Source organism: Lemur catta, chromosome 8 (assembly GCF_020740605.2).
Source record: "Lemur catta isolate mLemCat1 chromosome 8, mLemCat1.pri, whole genome shotgun sequence".
Taxonomy (NCBI): domain Eukaryota; kingdom Metazoa; phylum Chordata; class Mammalia; order Primates; family Lemuridae; genus Lemur; species Lemur catta.
The window spans coordinates 56,468,884-56,495,278 of NC_059135.1; the positions used below are offsets into that span (position 1 = coordinate 56,468,884).

Consider the following 26,395-nt stretch of genomic DNA (forward strand, 5'->3'; position numbering starts at 1 on the left):
TATCATGCCTTTGCATGTTCTGATCCTTTCTCTCGTTCTATACTCTATTCAGTCGTGATGTCTGCTTGGTCTCTGGTCTTTGCCTCTGGTGTTTATCTATAAATTGCACAATGGCCTTTGGCTAATAGTAATGAACTATAACGTAGTTTGACTTGAAAACTTTATTAGTGTGATAACCAACACTTTAGTCTCACAGAATGACCTATTTGGGACTTATTCTGTGAGAGTGTTCTTGAGACTGATTTTAGTGGAGTCATTTTGATATATGCACAACCAAACACACCTGGATAAGGCTTAACATAGACCAAACTCCTTCTTTCTGTGGATGACATTACAGTGAGAATCTTGTCTTATATTAAACCATACTACATGTTTACAGTGTTTAATGAATCACTGAATGACAGGCTGACTTACCTAATCACTCAGTCTTCACATTTTCTTTTCTTCTTTTGGATTTTAGAGTGTGTCTAAGTTTACAGACTATGAGTTGAAGGCCTATGCCAAAGCAGGGTCAGTGGCTGATGAAGTCATTTCGTCTATGCGAACAGTGGCTGCTTTCGGTGGTGAGAAAAAAGAGGTCGAAAGGTTGGTTAATTGGAATGTCTGCCTCTTTCCTAAATTTCATTAATCAGCATAGTACCCTGAATCTTACTCAATTCTTAAAAAGTGCTGATCCACCGTGGTCTGTGGTACCCTGAGGGAGCATTTGTTCAAGAGGTAGCAGAGCACTTTAGATTGGCCAAAGCACTGCAAGAAGTCCCAAGCCTTTAGCAATGTATTTTTAAAGATGTTACAGTTCATGATTTTTAAAAAGCCAACTTAGGTTAGATATTTATTTCAAACTCCGGTGATACATAGGCACACATATCGTACCTCATCCCAGTTTATCGTGCTGTTGGCTGCCATTAAAGAAAAGCTTACACGAGACATTACAACTGACACTACAGAAATATAAAAGATCATAAGAGACTACTATGGACAATTACACACCAACAAACTGGATAACCTAGAAGAAATGGATAAATTCCTAGAAACATAACCTGCCAAAACTGAATCATAAGGAAACAGAAAATGTGAACAGACCAATAATGAGTAAGGAAATTGAATGAATAATAAAAAGTCGCCCATCAAAGAAAAGCTCAGGACCTGATAGCTTCACTGCTGAATTCTACCAAATATTTAAAGAAAAACTAGTACCAGTTCTTCTCAAACTCTTCCAAAAAATTGAACTTTAAACTCATTTTACAAGGCCAACATTAACCTGATATCAAAGCCAGATAAGAACACTACAAACAAAGAAAATTACAGGCCAATATCCCTGATGAACATAGATGCAAAAATCCTCAAAAAAATACTAGTAAGCCAAATTCAACAACACATTAAAAAGGTCATTCACTATGATTAAGTGGGCTTTATCCCTGGGATACAAAGATAGTTCAACACAAGCACATCAATAAGTGATGCACCATATTAACAGAATGAAAGACAAAAACTATATGATTATCTCAATAGATGATGAAAAGCATTTGACAAAATTCAACATCTTTCATGATAAAAACTCTCAAAAAATTAGGTATAGAAAGAATGTACCTCAACACAATAACTTCCATATATTATAAGCCCACAGCTAAATCATACTCTGCAGTGAAAATTTGAAAGACTTTTCTGTTAAGATCAGGAATAAGACAAAAATGCCCACTCATCAATTCTATTCATCATAGTACTGGAAATCTTAGCCAGAGGAATTAAACAAGAGAAAGAAATAAAAGGCATCCAAATCATAAAGAAAAAAATGTTAAATTCTCTCTGACTTAAGATGACATGATCTTATACATAGAAAACCTTACAGACTCCACCAAAAAACTGTTAGAAGTAATAAACAAAATTGGTAGAGTTTCAGGGTATAAAATCAGCATACAAAAATCAATAGCATTTACGTACACTAACAATGAACTGTAAGCAAAATAAACCAGGAAAGCAGTCTTATTTACAATAGCTACAAAATAATACTTAGGAATAAGTTTAACCACAGTACACTGAAAACTATAAAACATTGATGAAAGAAATTGAAAAAGACACAAATAAATGGAAAGATAGCCCATATTCATGGAATGGAAGAATTAATGTTGTTAAAATGTCCATACTACCCAAAGCAATCTACAGATTCAATGCAGTCCCTATTGAAATTCTAATGACATTTTTTCACAGAAATTTTTTAAAATGCTAAAATTCATATACAACCAGAAAAGGTCCCAAATAGTAAATGCAATCTTGTGCAAGAAGAATAAAGTTAGAGGCATCACACTACCTGATCTCAAAATCTACTACAAAGCTATAGTAATCAAAACAGCATGGTACTGGCATAAAAATAGACACATAGACCAGATAGAGAACAGAATAGAGAACCCAGAAGTAAGTCACACATTTTTCAACAAAGATGCCAATAACACACAATGGGGAAAGGGCAGTCACTTCAATAAATGGTATGGGGAAAACTAGATATCTACATATAGAAGAATAATATTAGACCTTATCTCACAAATATCAACTCAAAATTGATTAGACTTAAATGTAAGACCTAAAACTGTAAACTACCAGAAGAAAGCATAGAGGAAAAGCTCTATGACATTGGTGTAGGCAATTACTTTTTGAATATGACCTCAAAAGCACAGGCAATAAAAGCAAAAATAGACAGATGGGATTATATCAAACCAAAAATCTTCTCAAAGGAAACAATCAACAGAGTGAACAATTTACAGAATGAGAGAAAATATTTGCAAACCATACATAGGGGTTAATATCCAATATATATAAGGAACTCAAACAACTCAATGGCAAGAAAACAACCTGATTAAGAAATGGTCAAAGGACCTGAATAGACATTTCTCAAAAGAAGACATAAAAATGGACAACAGGGATATGAAAAGATGTCAAACATTGCTAATCATCAGGGAAATGCAAATCAAAACCACAACAAGATAACACCTCACACCTGTTAGAAAGGCTATTGTTGAAAGATATGAAAGATATGAAGTGTTGGCAAGGATGTACAGAAAACGGAACACTAGTACATTATTGGTGTGAATGTAAATTAGTACAGCTAAAATAGTGTGGAGATTCCTTTAAAAATTAAACGTAGAACTACTATATGATCCAGCAATTCCACCATTGGGTATATAGCCAAAGAAAATGAAATCAGTATGTTCAGAGATATCTACGCTCTCATGCTCATTGCAACATTATTCACAATAACCAAGATGTGGCATCAACCTAAGTGTCAATCAACAGATGAATGGAGGAAGAAATGTGGTGTATATACACAATGGAATACTATTAAGCCTTAAAAAGGAAGAAAATCCATTTGCAAAAACATGATGAACCTGGAGGACATTATGTTAAGTGAAATAAGCCAGGCACAGAAAAACAAGTACTATATGATAAAAAACAAAACAAAACAAAACAAAACAGTTAAACTCATAGAAGCAAAGAGCAAAATGGTGGTTACCAGGGGCTTTGGCAGAGGTGGGGGGCAGGGGTTATCAGGCAAGGACTGAGGAGATGTTGGCCAAAGGATATAAAATTTCAGTTAGGCAGAAGTAATAAGTGCAAGAGATTATTCTAATAATTATTTATTAATTATCTAATTGTAATCATTTTAATTCAGCTCATGGTGATTTAAAAAAAACCTTTTTCTTATTCACAGGAGAGGCAGTTTATAAATTCAAGAGATTTGCTGTACAACATGGTGACTATAGTTAATAACAATGTGTCATGTACTTAAAAATTGCTAAGAGAGTAGATTTTAAGTATTCTCACCATGCACACACAAAAAAGATAAGTATGTGAGGTAATGCATATGTTAATTAGCTTGACTTAGCTATTCCATAATGTATACATATTTCAAAACATCATGTTGTACACCATATGTAAGCAATATTTATTTTAAAAATAATAACAATAAAGGAAAGCTAGCATGATCCAAAATGTAATTTCACACATTTTTATTGAATACTTTTTTTATTAAATGCATTTTATTCAGCTACTGTGGTACATGCTCTTTATAAAGCTGGATAAGATTTCCATTTAATCAAATAAAATTTGGTGTTGGTATATTATAGATCATCATTCTAGAGATTCTTAATGAAAATAAAAACCCAAGTGGCCAAAACAACAGAGTCGTAAAAAATACGACTTATTTATTCTTTAATTTATCTAACTTTTATTGAGTGCTCACCATGTGCCATGCACTATTTAATAAAATAACCACCAACTGAATGGAAACTCTTATTTTATGTATTGTAGGTCTAGTCAGATGATGTCATTCTCAATTGCTACCAAATAAAAAAGAGAATAGGATTTGCAATCTCTATCCTCTTTTCCTTGTTTGTTTTTTTCACTTCTCTTGGTTTGTGGAGTGAAGTTACGTAATTTCTCATAAAAAATTTCAATAGTATATTTCTTCCACCATAAAAGATATTCTCTTTTATTGTTAGTAAAAGGGCAGTGTAGCATTTTAAAAATGATAACAAACATAGGGTATGTTGACAAATGTAGTTCAAAAAAAAAAGAAGAGAAATAAATTAAACTTAAAAAAATTAAAAAAAAAAACATGGGGTAGACCTTCAGTTTGTGTCCTGTGAAAGGTTAAAAGTTCTCCATGAATTTAATTTTTCAGATGAAGGAATGTGTTTTCAGAATGCCTGTGCTATATATGAGACAATGCCCATTGTTCATGGCTAGATCACAGAATTACTGAAGCCTAGTCCTTGCATTGAATTCCCACGTGGTTTCAGTTATTCAGGTCCCGTGGCTGTGAACCTGACCAGTATGTCACAGCACAGCATCTTGGCCACAGGGAAGATGAAGTATTTGTAGATGAGTTTGTGCCAACACCAACCTGCTTATCTAGAGCCAAGTGCATTCTGTTCTCATAGAAAACATGTCATGTGACTCAAGAAAACAATTCAAACACAAATAGTACTATATTTTTTATGTCCAAATATCTGTGTTGCAAATTCTTTTCTCTTGGGGATAAGCTTACCGTAATATGCAATCCAAGCAGCGATCATCTATGAGGCTTTGTTAAGTACCATCCTTTCATCATGTTTCATTGTCAAGTTAGAACAAACTTTAAATAACTACATAGAGGTTATTGTAGATTTCTTTCCCTAAAGCTTCTCTGTGTTTGGGGTGATTTCGTAATCATTTAGTAAAACCACTGCATTGTGGGCAGTTTTAAACATTATAACTTGAGATGCTGCAGCTGAAACTGACTCAAATGTTTTCTCTTCACAGGTATGAGAAAAATCTTGTGTTTGCCCAGCGTTGGGGAATTAGAAAAGGGATAGTGATGGGATTCTTTACTGGATACGTGTGGTGTATCATTTTTTTTTCTTACGCACTGGCCTTCTGGTACGGCTCCAAACTTGTCCTGGATGAAGGAGAATACACGCCAGGAGCCCTCATCCAGGTGCTTTGATCTTGTTGCCTTCGATATAACATTTCCTGCTGGTATCTCAGGAAAGTCCATAATTAGACATTTTGTGGTAAAGAGATGCCAAACATTTGAATTGATGAGACCAGCAATTTAATGATTTCCTTAATTGGAAAATTAACTCTTCAGTTAATTCCGAAGAGTTTATAGCTGGAAAATGATGACTTGCTGACTGAGTCCATAAGAAAATACACTATGAAAGTGGAAAGTCTGTGGTCTCTCAACTAAAATATAATTGAGCTCATATAACTGAGCTTAATAATGGTACAAGATATATGCTAATGGATGTATTTGTGAAATATAATGAGTTACTAAAATACCAAGTCAATAATATCCTTAACTGAACAGGTAATACAATATTCACCTGTGCTATGCCATGCCGTAGCTAATGCCATGGCTATTTTAGTTTTCAGTGCCCTTTCAGTTAGTCATTCAATAAGTACTTATTGAACATCTACTATGTGCCAGACCCAAGTGCAGGGGATTCATTAGTGAACAAAAGAAATGTGATTCCCCCCGCAGTAGAACTTACAGTTTTGTGGGGAAGACAAGCAATAATTAAATAATCATACAAATGCATAAAGACAAATGGTGACTTGTGCTATAAAGTGGAGACCAGGGAACCTTGACAGTGAACAGCAGGATAACTGGTGCAGCTGGGGTCAGGGAAGTCTTCTCTTCCTGCTTCCCTTCCCAGAGTTTTTCTGCTTTAGCTTAACGCCCTCTCTCATCACAGCTGGAGTCCCCTGATTGTTCAGCTTCTCGGCAGAATGCCACTTTCCCAGTCAGGCCTTCCATGCTCATCTGATGTTGTATTCTCTTCTATGGCTTGCTGGACTTTTCCTTCAGAGCACTCATGTGACACTGAACATTAGCATGTATTTATACTTGTCCCCACCCCTTTCTGCCCTCAGACAGTAAGGTTCATAAGGTCAGGGAAGTCAAAAATTAAATATTTTTGTTTCATTTGGACTAGCAGGGAGATGGGAAGTAATTTCACATAGATTCTTAAGTGACATGTTTTGGCTCCAGATTCTGGGTGAAACAGGCACCAATCATACAATGAAAAATATCAAAATCTTTGATAGCTGAAAGCTTACAATTTGAGGTCTACTACTTTAATTAAACACATTTCTAGGGGAAATTGAATGAGATTTTGATCTGCAAATAGAAATAATTATCAGTGGTCAAACCATAATCACCATAATCATTCTAAACCACAATTTCATTAAGAGCATGACAATACACTAAGAACAACATTTTAAATTCAGTTCATCTTTGCCACATGAACAGCTGATATCTCCTGGAACTTTATTTAAAAAAAACTAAATATGACAATATATGCTAAAGTGTTTTGTAAACATTAAAGGGATAGTATAGATGGAAAGTGTTACCGTTATCGTAATTCAACTTCTTAACAATTTAAATACAGTTTTGCACACTGGAAAAGCCATAAAAGTATTGCGGGTCTGAAATCTGACTACAAAATCCCTTGTCTTTATTGATCCAATTACGCCTAAGAAGAACTCTATTTTTTTTTTTGTTTGTTTTTGTTTTTGTTTTTGTTCACAGCATCAGAACATACTAAGCAGAACTCTTGACATTTACCAAACTAGGGATACCAAGTAGTTGACTTTAGTCCCAGCTGCTTGTATCTGCTTGCTATGCAGAAAGACATGAGTTGAAAAGTCACCCTTCCTTTCATTACATGCCTACAAGGAGAGGACACAGGCATGCATGAATAACACTTCAAAGGGAAAAATGAATAGGTAAACTGAGAATTAAATAATACACAATTCCATTTAGAAGCACTGAATAAAAAGCTCCTTGGTTACTCTCTCTTACAAGAATCCAATTTTATGGTTCTCAAGTTTCCTGCCAGTTGAACTGTGGCTGCTCTGTATCTTCTGTAAATAATTCATTCTTTCAGCTGATATTCCTTGAGTACTTACTATGTGCAGACAGGGCATACTATGTGTCTCTAACATTTTAATCATCAATTATTAACCTCTTACTTCTAACATCTTCCTGTAAGCCTCACTTACACCTTAAGAAATTTTTCTTTGGGAAGATGAGAAGCATCCTTTAACAGCATAATCCTCAGTCTGTCTCTTGCTGTGAGCTCTTGGCCATACTTCTGAGTAGCCAACTATGCAGGCTGAGTATGCATGAGCTGAGTTGAGTGATTTAATCCACAAAACTATTAATAATTAACAATCAGGTTAGTCTAGTACATTTTGTGATGCACAAAATCTTTAATGGCTGCATGGTAATTGGGCATAAATGGTAAGTAGTTCACATAAATGACTGTAACTAGTATCACTTGTACACAGACAAAAAATGTACTCTGTGGTCTGTTAGGGAAAGATGAAGGGGAACAGAATGGTGCAGAAGATGGCTCTTTCACGCCCCTCTTAAGTTTCAGGATTCATTAATAAAAAATAATAACAATAGTAGAGGGTAACATTTAGTGTATGCAGGTCTCAAATACTGAGTGAAGAATTTAATAAGGTTACCATATGTAAAGCTCATGACTTCATTCTGTACTTGGCGTCATTATACTACCACTTACAAAATGAAGTGGAGGCCATGAGGTTAAGAAATATGTGCTAAGTGGCATTGAGTGGGATTTGAACTCAGGTCTCTGTGGCTCCAGGGCCTGACCCATTAACCACTGTTTTCCTGCTCTGAATCTGTCTTCCAGGGGGCCACAGACCCCTTTTTCTTCTGCATACACTAGAATGATTGTTCCACAGCAGTGTCTCTTCCCATCTCTCTCCACACTACTGCTACAAGGCTAAAGAATATAATATTTGGGGTGAAAAATGATGGCCTGTTGGGATGTGTCCTAGCTACTATGATGTTTTTGAGCATGTGCCTCTGTCCTGTCTTACTCGCTCCTCCCCTAAGAATCCCTGGAATTTCAGTTTAGGCCTCCAGTGAGTTAGTCTAGACATCAGAGTAGGAGTCAGCAAACTATGGCCTGAAGGCCAAATCCAGCCTGTTGCCTGTTTTTATAAATAATGTTTTTTTTTTTTTTTGAGACCGAGTCTCGCTTTGTTGCCAGGGCCTAGAGTGCCATGGTGTCAGCCTAGCTCACAGCAACCTCAAACTCCTGGGCTCAAGCGATCCTCCTGCCTCAGCTTCCCGAGTAGCTGGGACTACAGGCATGCACCACCATGCCTGCCTAATTTTTTTCTATTTTTAGTTGTGTGGCTAATTTCGTTCTATTTTTAGTAGAGATGGGGTCTCACTCTTGCTCAGGCTGGTCTCGAACTCCTGACCTCAAATGATCTTCCTGCCTCGGCCTCCCAGAGTGCTAGGATTACAGGCGTGAGCCACCGTTCCGGGCCTATAAATAATGTTTTATTGGGACATAGCCACAATCATTTATTTACATATTGCCTATGGCTGCTTTTGTGCTAAATGGCAGAGCTGAGTAATTGCTTCAGAGCCCATATGGCCTGAAAAGGCTAAAATATTTACTGTTTGGCCCTGTATAGAAAATGATTGCCAACCCTGACCTAGGGCATGTAGAAAGTTCCTTTGCTGAGGTAGGAAGACCTCTGATCAGGGTGGTCTTAAACCAAATTAGACTATAAGAACTATTTGGTCTACTCCCCTCATCACTTCCTAAGCATGGGACCACAATACTTTCATCATCATCACCATCATCAATGCTGTTATTTAAGTGACTAGAACTGGATTAATGGTCTTTACATACATTATCTCATTTGATACGTGTAACAATCCTATGATTGTTACTGTCATTATCACTGTGTTACAGATGAAGAAACTGAGGCTTGAAATATTAAATGATTACTTATGGGAGGAAGCACCTGCCATGATTGAGAAGAAGGACAGATGGAGAGAGAATGTTTGTCCGCATGCATAGGTGGGGGAATTCAAGGAGGAGGAGGGAGCAGGCTCGCACGCTACTGCATGGAGCAGCCGTGGCCCTGTTAATCATTGTGATTCGCGGAGTGGAGAGGTTACTACAGAAGGAAGGGCATGGCTGGGAGGCTCTGAGACTCTCCACGGTGGAGTAACTCCAGCCATGAGGAAGAAAGAGCAGGCAGAGACTCTGGGGTAATTTGCCCTGATGTGATGGAACAAGTGGGAAAGGAAACCAGCATAGACTGGGATTATTTGATTATCCCGGAGAGCCTACATTCGAGCAGGAGCCAGTCTTTAGCTTGGCAATAGACTGTGGCCAATGACATGTACTCACTGTGAGTCACATGAGTGGGACCAGTCTTTGGTTGGCAGGGTGGAGAGGAGGAAAGCTGTGTTCCTCCTGGAGCCAACTTGAGGAATTGCCTCATTGCCTCTTCCTCGTCTTTATAAACATCTGTGATAAAATCAGAGTGCTATTTGGTAGGAGCATCTGGTCATGACCAAGTAGGCTTCCCCTGACGTAATGAGATGGCTGTGTTGGTGAGTCAAAGGACAGGTTCCCCAGCTCTGCGTAGGGACCCGGCCACTCCACCTGCATGCAGCTAGCAACAGGTGAGCCTGGAAGCTGGGAAGAATGGCAGTCTAGAGCCCGGGTTCAAATGCTGATCTACTCCTTATTAAATGTTGTGACCTAGGGCAAGTTAGGAAACCTCCATACATGTCTGTTTCCCCTTCTGTTATAAGGATTAAATGAAGCAATACAGATAAAGCACTTAGAAACATACCTTGTTATTATTGCTATTAGTGGTAGTAGTAGTAGTAGTAATAATAGTTATCCTAGTGACTGGTGTACTAGTAGCAGTGGTAGCAAATCAGTTTTGCATGTGCCAGCCTCTAGGACAATCAAGCTGATCTTAGTGTCTTTATTGTTTTTGGCAATCCTTTAACCAGAAAACCATTATAAGGCTGATTGTATAACAAATCAGATTATCATATCACAGTTCTAACCCACTTTGTTTCTAGATGCTATATGCTGCCTTGCTTAGACCTCTTACTCTTTCCAAAACAAGTTCTGCTTTGTGGAAGAGTGATGTTCGGTAAAAACATAATGTAGTCTTTTAAATCATAGCAGTGGAAAAATTGGAGATGCTTTACAGAACAAAAATTATTCCAGGCTTTTCCAAAGAGCCAAAGAGCTATTTAACTTTCAAACTCCTATGGAAGAATATTTCTGAGAAATCTGAGTTCACATGCACGGCCCAAATGATAGCACTATTTACACATTGACAAAAACACATGAAAACTCTCTCTTTTCGTTTCAGATTTTCCTCGGTGTCATAGTAGGAGCTTTAAATCTCGGCAGTGCATCTCCTTGTTTGGAAGCCTTTGCAACTGGGCGTGCAGCAGCCTCCAGCATTTTTGAGACAATAGACCGGGTATGTAAAAGCCAAAAGTAAAGGCCATTAACAGGTGAGGAGTTGAAGGTGGGGAATGAAATCCTGAAGAATTTACGTTCAATGTTTAAAAATATGAGGAGCTATCACAAGACCCTTAATTTAGCAATACTTATTAATATTAGGTGTCAACATGAGCTGGACCCAATTCTAAGAGCTGGGGGTGCAACAGTGAACTAGAAAAAATAAGGCGCCTGCTGTCTTACTGGTGCTGGGAGACAGGCAGTGAAGAAGTAAGCACATTCAAAGATAAGACAGTATCAGGCAGGGTTAAGTATTATACAATGAAGGAAACAGACAGGTCACCGTGATAAGGTAGAAGAAGGAGTCTTTAAATTGGGTGGCAATTAAGAGGAGTCTTAATTGGGTGACAGCATCTTTGAGGAAGTAGCATTTGAGTTGAGAACAAACAGGAGAATCAGCCATAAAAAGGGCATGGAGGGTGCACGGGAGCAATGCAAGGGAAGTAAGAGCAGGGAGGGTATTCATGGAAGAGAGACCTCCAGGTTGGGAAAGGGCTGGTGAATTCAAGAAGCTGAACGAAGTTGAGTGGGACTGAACAGAGTGAGCAGGGAGCAGAGGCTGGAGGCATGGGATAGGCCGGACCATGCAGGACTTTAAGGCCAAATTCATGACTGGATTATTGTCTAAATTTGGTGGCAAGTCTCTACAAGCTTTTAAAGGACCTTGGTAGCCTGGCTGGGATCTTCCTGGTGAATCTATTGAAGCACATTGGAGGTCAAAATACAAGCACAGAAGGGGGACTTGGCAACCTGTTGTTCTTTCTCTCCAAAAAATTTTTACTGGGCTAAGAGTCAGAAGCCCTGGAAATCCAAAACAGATTTGTGGGTCCCCCTGAACTATGAGTACTTTTTGCCCAACAGTGAGGCTGTGACCTACCTAAGGAAACTACTCATCACTTTATCTGTTTTATATTTTGGGGCTTCACATACTGGGGTATAGAGATAGTGTTGGAAACCACATAAAATTGTTGATCTATTCAAATTCTACCTCATTCTTAGGGTTGTTATAGGTTAAAATGAGATGATGATTCTAAAAGGGCCCTGAAACTATTACAAAAAATTAAGGCATTTAAAAGGTATTTTATTATTTTTAGTAGAGACCCAAGAAAAAGAAAGTAAATTATATTATGCTCCTAAGTAGAGCTGTGGTGATGAATTTCTATCACTAATTGTAGAAGAGAGAAGCTGATCCTGGAGTGTTCTGGTAGTAAGAAGTGGCCCACACTTTTGTCTGATTAATCAGGATGGTTAAATTCTAGATTAGGCTCACTACTAACAACAGAGGTGAAATTCAGCTTATTAGTTGAAATTTGATATTATTTGAAGACATTGCTTAAGAACACTCAGTTTTGATCATCAACTGCAATGGATACTCAAATGTATAGAATACCCTTGGACTCTAGGTTGGTGGATCAGTTGCGTGACCTAGGCACGAAACTTAATCTCTCTGAAATTCCTCCCCTTCTTCAATTGAAAAATGGGCATATCACCTGTCTAGTTAGGTTATGGTGAAAATTATTATACATAAATGAAAAAGGCATATTAAAAACCTTGTACATTGGTTCTCCCATAATATTATCTCAGTAATATAATAATATGTATTATAATATATAACATTAGTTTTATATATTATACATTAATTATATTAATACTGTATATTACATATTAATAAATTATATTATATAATAGTACCATATTATATAATATCTCATGGTAATAACTCAATAAATAATAGTAATTAAATAAATGAATTAGCAAAATATAGTATATATGATCTTAATGTATAACATAACAATAGTATTAATGTATAGTAATATAATGTTTCACACTAACATCTCAATAGATAGTAGTGATTATTGTCACTATTATTAATAAATACTTAATGTAGAAGCAACTTATCTTTGACATATCTCTGCAACGTTTCCTCCAGTTATTGCTGTTTTATGGGTAAACTTAAACTCAGATGGATGGTAAATACATATAACACATGTTGTTGCTATATCCCTTTCATATTCCACCCCAGAAACCCATCATTGACTGCATGTCAGAAGATGGTTACAAGCTGGATCGAATCAAGGGTGAGATTGAATTCCATAATGTGACCTTCCACTATCCTTCCAGGCCAGAGGTGAAGGTGAGTCCCAGTCTTTTCTTTGGAACAACAGACATTTTCTTCCTTGATGATTCATTTCCAGAACCACAGATTGCTTTTTTTCTGAAGGCTGACTCAGTTCCCAGGAACAGGGAATGGAGGCATGTTCCTCTGGAAGTGTCCTCGGCTGCTGTGTCATCTTGGGTGACACACCACATTCCTTTGTGATAACCATCCTGTGCAAATCCCTCTGGTTGGAACAGTCTGGCTGCACATTCAGGGCAAGTGAACTCTAGGACACTGTCTTGAAAGGAGTGGCAGGTCCTGTCATTCTAAGCACATGCTGGGTAAATGGCAAGGCAATCAGAGCAATCAGGAAGCACAGCTTCATCCCCACCTCTGTAGAGACTGCAGAGAGTGGAGCATGCTGAGGGAAGGGTACGAAATGGTAAAGGAAAGCTGCTGTTTTTGCAGGTTTTACTTCCCATCTGTAAGTTCTCCACGGTCACTGATCCTTGTAATATTATGCTCACATTGTCTTGTACTAGGCGACTGTCCAGGGTACATGGTGAAGAATATTTATTTTCCTGCCTTTAAGGTACCTTTAAAGGAAATTTACAGGAAAATTTACAGAAATATTAGGATCTACTCCGTCTGAATGAATTGGCTTTGAAATGAAGCGTATTCCTCATTTTTAACTGAGTACCTCTAGGCACTCTTTCTTAGTAATATTTCTGTTATCCCCAAAGGACTAAATCCCATCTTGTTAGCATAACTTAATTCTGACACTGCATACCTATAATGTAGACAGATGTGTATATGTGTGTATGTATACGTATATATAGAGAGAAGATAACATATATATATAATATAGGTAAATATTTATATTATATAATATCTATAATATATACATATATGATATGTAAATATTTATATATATTTACTTACATTTTATATCTCTATATACACACCTATGTTATAGGTATGTAGGTAAATATAAATATATATCCATAAATGTATATTACAAATATATAAATACATGTAAATGTGTCTATATTTACCTACAATATATACATAAATATATAAAAGTAAATATTATGTATATTGATTACATATTTGAAGTTTTTTTATTATTATCTATTGCATATGTACCTAAACGTCAAATGTCATAATGTATGTAAAAGTGCTTTGCCAGATATAAATCACAAGGTAGTACACACTCACGCAGTAAATATTTTTGGATGGATGGCTAAAACTTTCTTTATAGTAGCTACTCAGAACCAGTTCACCATAGCTTCTCAACAAATACTGGTTGAATTGAAACACATTTATTTCTTTTTTCTAGTACGTATTTAGCCCTGCTGGGTGCCACATTGTACTGGGACCATAATGATAAAAAAAGCACACTTGATCCCTGCTTGTTCTGGGGAGCTTATAGTCCAATTCAGGGCCAGTAAGTGGAAATATACTCACAAGCTTGACTTTCTAGTGTGAAATGAAAGACATGAAATTTTGTCACACAAAAGACTCCAAACCACCTTTTCCATAGTCAGTACAAAAATCACCTCTTAATTGGTGAAAATATCTTACAGATAGTTATGAATTAGCTTCTTTTTCTTTCCTCCCACGACCTACCAGCATTCAGTCCCTACCTGCAAACACACCATGAACATTTATTAGGTAAATTTATTCAAATGATATGTTTGTATACCATACAAATGTGTGATAGTTTAAAATCTGAAAATTGGTTTATTTCTAATCCATGATCAGTAAATTAGTATTATATTTCTAGCTTAATGATTTTTTTCTTTAACTGAGTCTCCTTTTCCTGTTATGTCAGAAATATTTTAAATTAGATTTTGGAACATAATTTTTAAAATTAGCACGGCATATTTACTTCAGCTGTGTTAACAGGCATCATTTTATTTCTAAGCCACAGCTATCTATTAAATAATTAAGTAATGTTTTAAATGCTAAAATCTCATCCTAGGCACTGTTCTCTTTTGCTGGTTATTGATGGATATTGATATATATTGCTTTGGGGAGCATATGTAAACACACGTGCATGCACAGAGTATCCTCACAAAGAATCCTTACCTGTAGCCTAATTGTTTGATTTGGTACACTGTGACAATCTGAACTGTATTGTTTTCTTTCTTCTCCAGATTTTAAATAATCTCAACATGGTCATTAAGCCAGGGGAAATGACCGCTGTAGTAGGATCCAGTGGAACTGGGAAAAGTACAGCACTGCAGCTCATTCAGCGATTCTATGACCCCTGTGAAGGCATGGTGTGTATCTTCCAGAAACTTCTCAATACTTGGACACAGGAGAGTGCAAATGGCAAATATATTGGTCAAACACAAAGGCTTAGAATATACTGAGACCGTCCTGGAACATGTAGAGTTGACTTAATGATTTGTTACTGAATTGATGGGACAAACTCCCTATGTGGCGACAGTGTTCAATGAATAACCAGTCAATTCCATTCTCTCAATAATGTAACTGAATGTGCAGACACAGTCATGTGCAGCATAATGACGTTGGGGTCAATGATGGTTTCTTGATGTAAGATTTTTACAGTTTTGCTAATAGTGATTTTTATTTGCTCCCACTTATAGCTTCAATTGCTTTTGAACAGCAAAGCTGTTATTTGATGAATCTGGCCACAAAGTAAGATTTACTATTAATATAAAGCATATATACAAGATGGAATCATTACTTATTTTTATTTTATTTTTTTAGTCCATTTTTGCTCAGAAGTCAAACGATAATAAAAATATTCAAAGTATGAATATAAGGTGAATAATGGATTCTATTATTTACTGAGGAATTAACAACTTGTCCATTCCTGTGCCAATAGTGTTAAGTGACCTTTATTTACATCACATGTGTTTCTACAATGAATTGTCCTGCAGCTATACTTGATTTCAATTACATAATGTCATTCTTATATAAACAACCACATTTCAAGAAGAATTGTTTCTGCTACAGTCTTGTTAGTCTCTATTTTTTTCTCACCATTGGTCAGGTACAACATAATATTATGATTCAGAGCCCTGAAGGATTCCGAGAGATGTGATGTTGTGCTCATTCTCTCCAGGTTACTCTGGATGGCCATGACATTCGCTCTCTTAACATTCAGTGGCTTAGAGATCAGATTGGTATAGTGGAGCAAGAGCCAGTTCTGTTCTCCACCACCATTGCAGAAAACATTCGCTATGGCAGAGAAGATGCAACCATGGAAGATATAGTCCGAGCTGCCAAGGAGGCCAATGCCTATAACTTCATCATGGACCTGCCACAGGTACCCCCAGCCTTCTCCAAGGGGAAACCCAGAAGTCACAGAAGGAAAAAAAAGTTACATAATAATACACATTTCATTTAAATCTTGAATCATTAAATTCTTAATCTCATGTTTTATTTTCACTCCTGGAAATGTACCATGAGTTTTCCATTTCATCTGAAAACACATTGTTTATACTTTCAAAATCTACCAAACTGGGGAGCTTTCTTTTGAAAAGTTCCTTTTGTCATTAATATATTAGGAATCTACCAAACTAGGGAAGTACCTTTTTAAAAATTCCTTTTGACATAAATGCAATGCCCTTATTCTATCAATTAAGCATTTGTGTAAGCAGATGCTAAATTTGTCATGTGGCAATAACTTGTACAATGCTCTCTTGATGTCTACCATTGTCATTGCTCTTTAGTTTTCTTGTGCTTAGCAGTTAATATTGTGTCCTCACTACCATATCTCACATATTCAAAAACAATGCTTCATATATCTTTATTCTAAGCAAAAACGATTACAAAAATATGTCCACATTATTATAGATTTTGCCCCTGATGGTCTGCTAAGTCGAAGAAGAGATATTATTAACAATTAATATGCGTATGGTGCTTACTACATACCAGGCACTGTTCTAAGCACTTTACATCTATTAACTCTTTTAATTCTCACAAACACCCTGTCAGGTAGCTACTGTTATTTTCCCCATTTATAAATGGAGAACTGAGGTTCTGAGAGGTCAAACAGTTTGCTCAAGATTATATAGCAAGTAAGCAGGAGAGACAAGATTCATACACAGGTAGTCTGACTCTAGAGTCAGTGATCTTGAACTTCTAAATTATCTTTGTGAACAGGAGTGCCGCTGTGAGTATGATATCATCTAGTAATTAAAGAGTATAAAACTTTAGAATCAGACTTGATACAAATCCCAGCTTCTCCAAGTACAAGCTTTATACACGTTCACAAGTTACTTTACCCATGTATGCCCAGGTGTTTCCTTACACATCAGTTAAGGAGAATAGCAGTACCTTCCTCATGGGGTGTGTACAAGAACTAAATGAGATAATATGTGTCAAAAGCTCAGCAGTGATGGGTGCTCAATTCATGTTGGTTTATAATAAGCAAGATAAGTGTCTGACCATCTAACACCTCCCTGTTAGATTCCAATGTCCTGCTAAGCAAGTGAGATACTCAGTAACTACCTTCTGTCAATGGTAACAATTATAAAGTTAGTTTGACCTTTCATTCACAATAAGCAGACAGCCTTAACATTATGCTTTGCTGCGTTGTCTACCTAGAGAAAAGAGACAAGGGTTTGATATGCACTTTAATCCTCTAAGATGGATTTTTAGGACCCTGATCAATATTTATCTTGGTTGAAAATGAAGTTGAGCTGAAGAGGAACATTTACACAACCCAGTGAACCTGGGAATACAAGTGTAAACCAATTTCTTTATCTCACACACAAATATTGACTAGACAATAACCCGTTTTGGGAAAGGGTATTTCCTTCTGTGAAAGTTGGACCTGTGAAAATTCATGCTTGAGAAGGAAGCTGAAAGGACCTCGTACTGGATCGCTGTGAGGAGCCATCAAATTCTTCTCCCTTCATGCTTCGTGTCACCTTTCTCCTAGCAATTTGACACTCTTGTTGGAGAAGGAGGAAGCCAGATGAGTGGTGGCCAGAAACAGAGAGTGGCCATTGCTAGAGCCCTCATCCGAAATGCCAAGATCCTGCTTTTTGACATGGCCACTTCTGCTTTGGACAATGAGAGTGAAGCCCAGGTTCAAGAGGCACTGAGTAAGGTTTGTGGAAAGTCTGCGTTTATTTTACAGATCCGTGTGCAAATGCTTGTGCTGCTGCAGGAAAGGCAGTTCCTTGGGGTGTGTGTGTGGTGTGTGTGTGTTTGGGGGTTTCGTGCTTTCAGTCAGATTGTTTAGACTCGAGAATACTGACTGACTACTGTCTTCCCCACAGTTGAACAGAAGACAGTTAAGATTTGTTTCCAAAAGCTGCACATGTAAAATTTTAAATCTCGTAAAACTAATTTATGTGATTTTTTAAATTACTTTTTTTTTTTTAGCTATTGATTAATAGCAGCAACAGGACCAGTGTGTCATGGGGTTTATGGCCACAAGGAAGTGTGCTTTTCTAATGTCTGCAAAGCCTATCCAAAGATATTCCCAGGGACCAAAGCGGTGACTTCCTTGTGGATTCTGAGATGATCCAAAGGTCAATGTCAGCTCTGTCTTCCAGTCTCATGTAACTGTGCACTGCATGTTCTTACAGATTCAGCACAGGCATACAATCGTTTCTGTTGCCCATCGCCTGTCTACAGTCCGAGCTGCAGATGTCATCATTGGTTTTGAACATGGCACTGCCGTGGAAAGGGGCACCCATGAAGAACTGTTGGAGAGGAAAGGTGTTTACTTCACTCTAGTGACTTTGCAAAGTTCAGGAGATCAAGCCTTTAATGAAGAGAACATAAATGGCAAGTGCCTCTTCCATTATACTTGTCCATTATACTAAATAGTTAATACATATAGTGCCTTATGGCACCCTGTGCATTTTAATATACACTGATTTGTTCTCCCAACAGCCATGGCAGGCACTGTATAGATGGTAAAGGAGACAACTGAAGCTCAGGAAGTTATCTGATCAAGTCGTAGTGCTAAAACCAAGGTCTTCTAACTTTCAATTCTATCCTTTTCCTTTACCCTGTGCAAATAAGAGAGGCTTCCTAGACTGTGTCCTGCACACAGTGGGAGCGCCATGCTTATTGGTTGAGTGAATTAATCAATAACTAAAAAGTGTTACATTTGCTTTCAAATGTAGACAGGTATTTCAAGCCCTAATGCACCTTCTCTTTATCAATCTGAATTTTCAGACTTGATGGTTACCCCAGTCTAAATTACCTAGCCACTCTAAACCTTTCCACCATTTCACATTTGAATTTGTGAACTCCGTTAGGTATAAACACTGTATACATTTAACCCTGGATCGCTGTCAGGAGCCATCACACAGCATGTTATTCTGAATAGACTTTTGAAAAGTTTGGTAATTCTATCATTTTTTTTTTGGCACTTTTAGTGGACTTCTATTAATCTGACGAGTCGTGCTAAAAGATCTATTCCTTTAGAGCAGTGGTCCCCAACCTTTTGACACAAGGGATCAGTTTCGTGGAGGATGGTTTTTCTACGGACAGGGTTGGGGTGGTGGTGGTGGTAGTCGCTGCCTCGGCTCCACCTCAGATCATCAGGTGTTGGATTCCCACGGGGAGCACAACCTGGATCCTCACATGAGCAGTTGGCAGTGGGGTTCAGGCTTCTGTGTGGGTCTGATGCCACCGCTGATCTGACTCGGGGGCAGGGCCCAGGTGGGGATGCGAGCAATGGGGAGTGGCTGTGGGTGCAGCTGGACCTTCACTTGCTCACTCACCCGCGGCTTGCCTCCTGCTGAGCACCCGATTCCTGGGAGCTGGTCCGTGGCCTGAGGGTTGGGGACCACAGCTTTAGAGGGTACAGGCTATCATATGGTTCAAATGGCTCAATCCTGATGAAATTTTTTTTGTTAAAATGTGCTGGGCAAGTTTCAAGTTTTATTTATTGCAATAAAGTTAATAGAATGCTTTGGCATTAAACATATTAATAGTAATTACATTCTAAGCAAACCTAGTAAATAAATCTATTTAGATATGGGTTCTGCTTATTGCATACACTAAGGAATTGCTCCTGTTGTGTTGAACAGGTAAAGATGCAACTGAAGGTGACATACCTGAGAAGACTTTTAGCAGAGGGGGCTACCAGGATAGTTTAAGGTAAGCTCAAGCCATGGGGTAGATTTTAAGGTTTTCAAATATTCTCAGGAGTCCTCTGCAGCTGTAAACCCCAGGGAATATCTCAGGTACAACATAGAGAGCCCTAAGCAGACTCCCAAGTCTTATGTAATATGAATATGTAAAGATCCTTGGTTGCTATATTGACAATTATCTCTCCAATTCATGGAGTTTTTTTTTTTTTTTTTTGAGACAGAGTCTCACTCTGTTGCCCCGACTAGAGTGCCATGGCATCAGCCTAGCTCACAGCAACCTCAAACTCCTGAGCTCAAGCGATCCTCCTGCCTCAGCCTCCTGAGTAGCTGGGACTACAGGCATGTGCCACCATGCCTGGCTAATTTTTCTATATATATTTTTAGCTGTCCATATAATTTATTTCTATTTTTTAGTAGGGACGGGGTCTCGCTCTTGCTCAGGCTGGTCTCGAACTCCTGAGCTCAAATGATCTGCCCGCCTTGGCCTCCCAGAGTGCTAGGATTACAGGCGTGAGCCACCGCACCTGGCCCATGGAGCTTTTTGTTTTACTTTAATGTCTCATTTTATTGGGAATAGGGGTTATGATGGAGGCACTCTATGGTTAAAATGTTGTTTATTGAGCTTAGAAAGAGAATTTTTAAAAAATCTGTGTTTAGTCTTTCTACTCCCCAAGCTGACTGTGGTATAAAATACTGTCTTATGTGGAAGTCAGATTCATGCCTTTAGCTCAATTCTTAAACCTACTAAGCTGCAATTGAATTACAAACACTTTTGCTCCCAGAGTAAACCATCTGAAATCAAATCATTCCTTAACTACATGAAATAAGAAATGTATTTTTTAGCTTTTAGAAAGAATTTCCTGACCGGGCGAAGTGGCTCACTCCTGTAATCCTAGCAATCTGGGAGGCCGAGGCAGGAGGATGGCTTGAGCTCAGGAGTTTGAGACCAGCCTGAACAAGAGTGAGACCTGTCTCTGTAATAAAAAAAAAGAAAAGAAAAATTAGCTGGGCATGGTGGTGTACACCTGTAGTCCTAGCTACTTAGGAGGCTGAGGTAGGAGGATTGCTTGAACTCAGGAGTTAGAGGTTACAGTGAGCTGTGATGATGCCACTGCACTCTAGCATGGGCAACAGAGTAAGAGTGTATCTCAAAAAAAAAAAAAAATTCTAAACATGAGCTATTTATCTTTTTCTGGATCAATATAGAGGTATTCACTTTCAAAACATATTTTTGGAGTATGCTATTAGAGAGATTATAAATTTTAGTCTTTGTTTTGGTTTAAGAGTTTCAATAAAAATGTTCCTCTAATGTTAAAAGTATGTATGTTAAGAATTATGCCCAGGAATATTTGTCTATATTCATAAAAATGTTATTCAGAATTTTTTTCCCTAAGTTAGGAGGCTAGTTGTAGGTAATGGGCTGGCAGCGATCTCTCATTGCCTTTGCCATTTCTGGGACATTTAATGCAAGACTCAGATATATGACTTGCTCATTCAAGATGGCTAATGGTTTATTGAAAAGTAGTTAAAGAGGCTTAAAATAAGACATTCAGGTAACAACTACATGTAGTTGAAACACAGATTTTATTCATTTAAATAGTCAAGAAATAATTCACTTAAAAGTATTGTATTTATTTTCAAATGTAGATAGATATTTCAGGCCTTAGTGCATCTTTTCTTTATCAATCTGAATTTTCAGACTAGGGTTTTTTATTTTTTCTCTTGAGAACAAGCCTATTCAAAAAATTTTTAGAAGTTCTAATTTTATGGAATTTATTGAATTTGGAAAATAACAAAGGAATAGCTTCAAGTTACTCTATAAAGTAAAAGCTATAAAAATTGTAAAAAAAATTGTCAAAATTATTAGGCAATTTTTGTAGACATCTGGCAGTAAGTTTAATCATGATTTGCTGATTAAAATAAAAAATTAAAAGCACACAAGTCATTAGAATCACAACCTGAGGATAAACAAACTAACTTCTTAAACACAGAGAAACTGGGTATCTCTTTTGGTCACTAGGCTAAAGATTGCAGAGAGGAAGTGTTTCTTGTGGTCATACCAAAAAGAAAATAAACATTTTCTTAACTTGCCAGATGAACAAATTCTGCCTGTTCTAAGTAGTTTACTTCCAGTTTATTATTAGGATCAGATAACCATTTTTAATATAGACATTTCTTATTTGGCTATAATTTCTCACAAATTCTACATTTTAGTGACTATAATGAGAAATCCAGAAATACAATCTATACCCATAAAGTAGCTATTAACCTCTTGCAAAGAAAGATTTATAAGTTTGAATAAAAAGATCTGTTAAAAATATTTCATTGTATATGCTGACAGATTTTTTTTTTTGCTAAAAAATGACTAAATGAAATGTTAATTTGTATCTTGTTTCTTTGACTTCAGTCTTTCTGATGGCTGAGTCCCTCTTCAGCAATATATTTTCGATCCAAGAATAATTTAGTGGATAACAGCAACTAATTTTGTGAATAATAATGTTAAGACATAGAGTATTTATTCCCCAAATTAGCAGTTTTCATTTGCAGTGAGAAGTGGTATGCAGCTTCTGAGAAGAGGAGGGGTAGATTTTGTAGGTTTCTGAAAAGGGGTGTGAGAGAATTCTTACTCTGGTGTTTCTGGTAGACTAGAGGGGAACCAGCTGGCAGGTAGAGCCCCTGCCCAGCACTCTTACTGCTCATACTGTCGTGACAGCCTGTGCCAGACAGGTGGAATGGTTTGGGGAAGAGGGAGAGAGAGAGACTTAAGAAATGTAAGGTTAAAGTAGTAGAAATCCGAGAGATCAAGGGTATAGGTCTTCCCATTGTCTGAACTGGAAGGTAGTCAATCATATCTCAACGACCTCTCCTTCTCCACATACTCCTACTTTGGTGTCCAATTGCTCTGGGTTTGCTTTTTAGGTCTGTGACCTTAAGTCTCCCCTATCATGCACCTTGCTCTCTCCAGGTGACTCGATCCTATTCTGCATTCCTTTTGGAGAAGACATCTCAGCCCTAGTTACCTAACCCAAAGAAATGACTATCGTGGTAGAGCTTCAGGCGAGGTGGGAGTGGATTGGGCTGACCCAGAGGCCAGTTTGGTGCCATGGAGTGGGTGGGGTTGAGAAGTGGTTTCATGCCTGGTCATAATAAGACTTGGCAAGAGTTTGAATATGCAGGAGCAAGGAAGAGGGAGCACTTGAGGTAAATGCATGGGGTTGAACCTGGGTGACTAAGAGGATGGCAGTGTCATTAACAGAGTGTGGGAACAAATTGGAGTAACTAAGTTGACTTGTTACTGCCTTCTCAAGGAGGCTAGATGAGCCTATAGTAGGCAGGCACCACCTTGATATTTGTTTTAGTCTAATTTCACCTAGATACAAAATGATAGACATGTGAATGGTTCTGTCTAGATAGCTTAGAACAGTTGATGTGGGTCTCATGGCTGCATCTCTCTTTACACGTGTTCTTCAGCTTAAGCTTTCTAAAACACAGATTGGATAATGTAACTTCCTCCTCCCAAGTCATCAGCATTGCCTCTGTCATTTAAGACCCTTTATTTGCAGATGACCGAAAACCTAATGCAATCTAACTTTTAGAAATAAAGAATCAGCTCACACAACTAAATAGCCCAAAGATGCTTTGGCTTCAGGCAAGGCCAGAGCTTCCATGTTATGTCCAAGATAGATACAGTTTCTCTCTCTTCCTTTCTTAGCTCTACTATTTCACCCTTGGCTTCATTTTTCAGGAAGCTTGTTTCCTTGGGGATCTCAGTATAATTGTCAGCACCCCCCAGCACTGCATACTTTCAGGTTAATCTAGAGGATAATGGGAATCTCCTTCCCAGGAATCTCAGGTGGGGAGGGGGGTGGGGGGGGAGGGCAGCCTGAACCAACTACTTCTTATGCTTGTCACTGTACGTGCTAAGTATGTTTACCAAGTAACCCTGTTCTCTCCAGCATCTGTGCTTCTGTTTATAATATTTTCTTAATCAGAAATTCTCTTTAGTCTACAAATACCCAAACTCTGCCTTAGCCACGTCTTCCATGAACTCTGTCTTGGTAACATTTACCATGCATTTGTTTTTCCTTCGAATTTCCACACTCTTTCTTCAAACCTGCCTTGCAGCATTTACTACATTCTCCCTTACATCAGAGTTAGGTACATGCCTCTTCTGTAAGATCTGAACTCCTTGAGGGAAAAGTCTGTGATTGACTAACTAGTCTTTGTGTCTCCGACAGCACCCGGCATTGGTTTGCATGTTGTAGGTGCCCAATAAGCCGCTGTTGAATTAATAAATGAAGGAATGAACAAAATAATCTAAATTATATTTCAATAAGATACTTAATGCATCCTTAGGGGTAGTATACAGCCTGGAGACAATCTCACTGGAGGCCCTATTTCCTTCTATCATTTGTATCCAGGTGGCATCATGCCAAAGTTAACATCAGGTATGAGAGAGAGAGAGGAAGAGAGAGAAAGATATCAAACTATAGTCTAAACCAGAGGGAGGTAAATGTGATGGATCATTGCCATGGTAGCAATTAGCAGAACTATGTAGGTTTAGAATGTATCTGCACCTTAGGTGTTTTTTTGGTGGACTGGTGAACTTTGCTTCCTTTCTCTTTCTCCCTCCCTGGCTGCACTCTGAGCCTGGGTCCAACAGTTGCAAGAGCTCGAGGCCCAGAGCAATCAACTTAACTAGATCTGCCCCAAGAATAGCTGTCAAACCTAACCTGTAAGCTCCCTTACCTGGTTGCCATGTGACCTACCAAGCATTTCTGTTTACGTGCCATACGAAATGTAAACTTGGACACCAGTTGAGTCCTGTTCCAATCCGGCCACAATCTACATTCTTTCATCTTTCTTTTTATTTTCAGAGCTTCCATCCGGCAACGCTCCAAGTCTCAGCTTTCTTACCTGGTACCTGAACCTTCATTAGCTGTTGTAGATCATAAGCCTACTTATGAAGAAGACAGAAAGGTCAGGCACCAATTGCTCATGGGGAAATGGAGGAAATCTCTCCTGGGGCTATTGTTCTTTAAACCTAAGAATATGAGCTTTCTAGGCTTATATCTAGTAATGTTTCACTAAGTCAAGCTAAATGATATAACATTAGAACCTAATGAAATCTCAAAATTTTGCACAATATTTTAAAAGAAATGCAAATTAGCTAGTTAATTACTTTTAAGAATATATGGTAACTAAAATTCTACAATTCTGGAATTCTAAGGGTTAATAATTCTTAGACACACTATTCTAATAAACACGGGGAATGTGTTCATTACACGTACTTAGCAAGATTATTTGCTTATATGTAGATATCCTTTTACAAAGTTTTAAGGAATATCTGAAAATATTTTTCTCAAATTTTAAATTCTCCTTCTTAAATTATAATAACCTTGGCAAAAAATATCTTAATGAACAAACATAATTGAATAGGCTAGCTCTATTAATTTTTTGATTAATGGAGGTTAGTTAGGTTTTATGGACATTTGTTTACTTCACACAGTTTTATAATTGTTTTAAGATACATTTAAAATAATACTACTAATTTTAACATAATCCAGAATAGCATAAAAATTAAAGAGATAGGAGAGGAGGCAACATGTATAGCAACATAAAACTTTCTTCTTAAGGATGCAGGTGTCTTGCTGTCATGGACATTATCCAGCTTTCACATCAGGTGACCGTCATTCTCCCCCAAGCCTTTCCTGATCACTGTGCTCACACTTCTGCCTGATTGTCTCACTGTCATTCCCCTGTCACCCTTCATTAGAAGCTTTTCATGGTAACTTTTCTTACTGAGCCTTCACTGAAGCCATGTTGCCTTACTAAACTGTAAGCTTCTTAAAGTTAGGGACCACATCTTATTTGTTTTTGAATCAACTTGATCACCTAACCCAGTGCCTTGCAACTAGTAGGACACCAGGGGATTTTAAAACTAGAATGAAAAATTGAAGTTCTACAATAAAATAAAGCCCATACTGCAAGATTTATCAAAGCAAATAAGTCAGAGAAAATTTTAATTATAAACACATCCATTATGCATGGTATAATTTCAAATTGTCTTCAGTAAAATTCCAACATGTGGGCCAGGCACGGTGGCTCATGCCTGTAATTCTAGCACTCTGGAAGGCCGAGGTGGGTGGACTGTTTGAGCTCAGGAGTTCGAGACCAGCCTGAGCAAGAGCGAGACCCCATCTCTACTAAAAATAGAAAGAAACTATATGGACAGCTAAAAATATGTATATAAAAAATTAGCCGGGCATGGTGGCACATGCCTGTAGTCCCAGCTACTCGGGAGGCTGAGGCAGAAGGATTGCTTAAGCCCA

General features: G+C 37.7%; 1 protein-coding gene across 1 annotated transcript in view; it reads left to right on the plus strand.

Annotated features, from left to right (window-relative positions):
* ABCB11 (ATP binding cassette subfamily B member 11) overlaps nucleotides 1-26,395 on the plus strand; it is an 86,928-nt gene that overhangs the window by 34,497 nt on the left and 26,036 nt on the right. Inside the window, exons 9-18 of the mRNA XM_045559211.1 lie at nucleotides 461-585; nucleotides 5,296-5,470; nucleotides 10,714-10,827; nucleotides 12,892-13,002; nucleotides 15,126-15,251; nucleotides 16,064-16,267; nucleotides 17,888-18,058; nucleotides 18,543-18,744; nucleotides 20,007-20,070; nucleotides 24,941-25,043. Of these exons, the coding sequence (XP_045415167.1) occupies nucleotides 461-585; nucleotides 5,296-5,470; nucleotides 10,714-10,827; nucleotides 12,892-13,002; nucleotides 15,126-15,251; nucleotides 16,064-16,267; nucleotides 17,888-18,058; nucleotides 18,543-18,744; nucleotides 20,007-20,070; nucleotides 24,941-25,043 (1,395 nt within the window). The remainder of the gene's footprint in view (nucleotides 1-460; nucleotides 586-5,295; nucleotides 5,471-10,713; nucleotides 10,828-12,891; nucleotides 13,003-15,125; nucleotides 15,252-16,063; nucleotides 16,268-17,887; nucleotides 18,059-18,542; nucleotides 18,745-20,006; nucleotides 20,071-24,940; nucleotides 25,044-26,395) is intronic.